The sequence below is a fragment of the Schistocerca gregaria genome, chromosome X (genome assembly GCF_023897955.1).
Source record: "Schistocerca gregaria isolate iqSchGreg1 chromosome X, iqSchGreg1.2, whole genome shotgun sequence".
Taxonomy (NCBI): Eukaryota; Metazoa; Arthropoda; class Insecta; order Orthoptera; family Acrididae; genus Schistocerca; species Schistocerca gregaria.
Window position 1 is genome coordinate 457633182 of NC_064931.1, and position 3961 is coordinate 457637142.

The following is a 3961-nucleotide window of genomic DNA, read 5'->3' on the forward strand; positions in this document are numbered from 1 at the left end:
TCTGCAGCACGTATCAACATTCCAGGATAAATGACAAAATTTTATTTGTCTGACAGTGTTTATACAGGTCTTTATATAGTTGCAATTCTTCATTATAGTTACTCAGCAGAAGTGCATTTAGTGGATGTAGATAGTTATGATGACTTCATTAACCTCTACATGAACCAGGGATTGAAGACAAAAGCATCCTGCAGTACAATGCTTACCTTGATATGCTCTATATACAAAGACAACAGTCTCTCCATCTCTTACTCCTTCCATCAATGACTTAACATTCCATTTCCTCTCACTGTTTGCTGAAATGTAACACCCACTGTTTGCTGAAAGGTAACACCGTTTTTGAAGCCAATTTGGAGTTTTGTGTAACGTCCATTCCACACAAAATTAGAGAAAAATAATATAGCATATTATTTAAGGATATTCATATGGAATTCCACTACATCCATAATGTCTGTTCTTTTAAAAGTCGTAAGGAATCTTAATACATTTAATAAGAATTGCAGTCAGATCACAATAGCATGAGGAGGGCAGACAATGGAACTTAAGTCAACAGAAATTTTTCAAAAGTTATTTATTTCCAGATCCTCTACAAAATCATAACTGTAAATACACAAATGTTGTACACATGAAATATCAAAGCAAAAGAGGTAACCTGTCTTAATGCTCTTGTAAAACAATCTTTTATTTTAATAAACAAACTGTAAGCATTATATCACACTAAGCTTATTACAGAAAAGTATATTATATTATAATACTCATATATAGAATAAAATAAATTTTACAACTGTAACTACACAAAAGTTGCTTACATTCAACATAAAAATAAAAGTGATAACATTGACAAAACAGTAAATTCAACCTCTTTTGTCAAACAGTCATTGCCTTTGTGAAACACGTTCTGTGACAATCTCATAGTCACCAAAGTTTCTTAGTTTACCCATATTCTGCATTTTCATAAGCTGGACAAGGGTAATTTACAACAGTGAAGGTGGTAAAATTGACAAGACAGAATACTAGGAAGCTCTTGTTATACCACCAGGATATTACACTCTTCACATGGTAATTCACTTCACATACCACTAAATTTGCCAGTAGAATACTGATTTCAGAAGGACTGTTATTCTCTGTGATAAAAGGGTCAAAGAAACTTAACATAACTGTATCCACTATGACAGTGTTGTTTACTGAAGATGATTTTCGAATTTCATACATTCTTGTGTGGGTTGGGGGGTGGGGGGGGGGAGGAGAATGGGAGTGTAGGGATGTGTGCGTCTTTACATATGCAGTAATGGATCACTTAGACAGTAAGCATAGGGGCAGAAGGGTAAAAGGGATAAAAAACAAAGTGTGGTGGACCATAGGAGAGGAGATGTTTGTTCGTGGGTGTGTGATGGATAAGTGTATGGAGGGGGAATTTTAACGTTCTAAACGGTAACTGTATCATGATATTCGACAGTAAGGAATTCTCCATTACTGTACTGCATTTTATATCTAATAGTATACTCAATAGAGGGGACTCTAAAATAGTTGCTCCACATTCTCCAGATGAATGCTGCGATTAGAGCAGCACCGAATAATATTACCATCATTGTGGTGAAATCGAGATGTGTGGTAGTTGCATACAAGGGAATGTTTTCTATCTGTAATACTGATGTGTCATTCCCTACTGTTGTATTGCCCTCTGATTGAGGGGTAAGTGTGCCCTGTGCTGCTTGTTCTATTGTCACATTGTACTCATCAGAACCTTGTTTGGGGTGTCCCATTCCAGCAACAAATGTGTCTGTGGTATACAGTTGGATATGCTCCACAGTTTCCTCTTCAGATTTCTGTGTGTTTGTAGTCTGAATAACAGTAGTCTTCTTGGACATATCAAGTTCAGCATACTGTTCAGTGAACTGGCCCATGTCAGCAGATACTACTGAATTATCTACTGTCAGTGATGTTTTCGATTCTTGGCTGAAGCTGGCAGCATTCCTGAAACCCAGAAAAGTAGAATTATTAGTAAAGTTTTAGAGAAATTAGCTAACTTAAATGTCATCACAGACGAACGTCATTATAACTTCTAATATAAATTAAACAAATAACAGCGTTCTAATAATGATGATTCTAAAATCAGCCAAGAAAATTTTAAAGTAGGAAAGGAATTTCCTTATCAATTGGTATTGGCACATTCTATACAAAATGCAATGAACTGTAAAATAACATTAAACTAGTAGAAAACTTTGATAGTGCAATGCAATGTTGAACAAATGAAACATAAGAGTAGTTTCATATAGGTAGCTACAACTATATATATATTATTTTATTACCATTAATGCACCAAACTATGAGAAACTCCTGTAATGAGTATCCCACAAACTGGACCGTGCATATCGTCTGGTCAATTAAGATGGCAGGAAGTGAAGCATGTGCCTGTGTGTAGCTTTAGAGCGTTTTTGTTATATGTAGTATGTATACAGCAATCAGTTTTGTTTCTTTTAAGAAATAGTTTCCCTATAACAATTAACTATAATTTGATGTGCAGTTCGTTTTAACATTAGGCAGATGACTTAGTAATAAACAGAAGTGAAAATCGTGTGGCATAATTGTCCTAGGTCACAGCACGGGTAAATAATAGTGATGACTTCATGTGCGTTAGTAAGCACAACTAATTTTCTGTTGTTATTAAATTGTAAAACATTGTAACCTTAAACAGAGATTAATATGTAAAAGGACGCTGTAACTTGCTAACTGCTATTACTTATGGTCCAAATGCCAATTCATAAGTAAAATAAAATTACTGCAACCTTTATTTGTAGTTATACCTCGTAAATATTTGGTGAAATCTCCTCCCTTTGAGAGGCCATTGCTTAGTATCTATAGTGCACCCTTAAGGAATGAATTCACTTAATCAAAATGTCCATTCATCCCTGTCCAAAACTGGGTAATATTCATATGAAGCTGGTAGAACAACCATAAAGAGTAAGAATATGCTACGTAGTACTTACTCAAATTTTCGATCAGGCAGCCCATATCCACGAACTACAGGTGTGAAATTCTCAGAATTTGTGGTAGGTTCCTTAAGTACAGCTGTAAACACTGAAACAGAAGGAAGTCTGTAAGTATCCACACCAAATTAAAATCGGGTAACGTTTTTTACTTTCCTAACAACTTGTCACATTATTAATGTAGCAATCAATACAGACTAAGTAAAAACATGGTCATAATAGGGGACCATAAACTGTCCTATCCTTTATGTTAGCAGACCACATTTAATTATTACCATTCAGCTATATTAAAACAGCAAAAATTATTTGTTTAAGTTATCAACGAGTTCATCTCATGTATAATTTTCTTAAAAGGTGTCCCAGTGTCATATTTTTAGGAGATCTATTCTGAGCCTGCTATCTCTGATCCTGTCACCCAAGTCCCAAATTATTTCGATAGTAAATCACCTTCAGTGCGACTGAATACATTCATTACATACCAAAATTGGTTTGAGAAGCTGATATAAGCAGCAGTATGTTGAGAAACCGATTCAAGACACTTCATAGACCGTGTACAGCAACCAATAATTCGGAAGCTCAAATTAAAATTGAAGTAGTAGAAAGAAATTATTCATTTAGTGATGGTACTTACCAAAAACACTTAGCAAGGAAGAGAAAAGATCCATGCCTGTAGTCAGATTGCAAATCAATAAAAAAATAGGCCGGCACTGACGAATAGATCACGTCCTCTCCACTCAACAGACAACTCGAGAATGACGCGAGTCCCAGCTGGCTTCGTGATGTTGTAGACAAATGAGGGGTTAAGCTGCTGGCGAGCGAGCCTAAGGCTGGAAGTAGAGGTGGCCCTTCCAACGAAGACGCCAGCTCCATCTCTCGGATAATCTTGGAATCAACCAACTGAGTTCTTAATGCGGTTTCTTTTATATTGGCCACAAAATTTTCTGCAACATGTGAATTGAATATAATAAGCAAAC

At 35.7% G+C, this 3961-nt stretch overlaps 1 protein-coding gene across 1 annotated transcript; it reads right to left on the reverse strand.

Moving 5' to 3' along the window:
- Window positions 1-556: 556 nt before the first annotated feature.
- LOC126299146 (uncharacterized) lies at window positions 557-3743 on the reverse strand. The gene is made up of 3 exons (XM_049990913.1): window positions 3619-3743; window positions 2988-3078; window positions 557-1974 (listed from the first exon to the last, which is right to left on the reverse strand). The coding sequence occupies exons 1-3, from the start codon at window positions 3650-3652 to the stop codon at window positions 1425-1427; spliced, it is 675 nt and encodes a 224-aa protein (XP_049846870.1). The 5' UTR covers window positions 3653-3743; the 3' UTR covers window positions 557-1424.
- Between the last annotated feature and the right edge of the window lie 218 nt (window positions 3744-3961).

Coding starts and splice junctions, on each gene's coding strand:
- LOC126299146 (XM_049990913.1), bottom strand. CDS start 3,652: ATGGATCTTTTCTCTTCCTTGCTAAGTGTTTTTG. Junction 3,079..3,618: donor TTCCTTGCTAAGTGTTTTTG/GTAAGTACCATC, acceptor CTTCTGTTTCAG/TGTTTACAGCTGTACTTAAG. Junction 1,975..2,987: donor CTGCCTGATCGAAAATTTGA/GTAAGTACTACG, acceptor TCTGGGTTTCAG/GAATGCTGCCAGCTTCAGCC.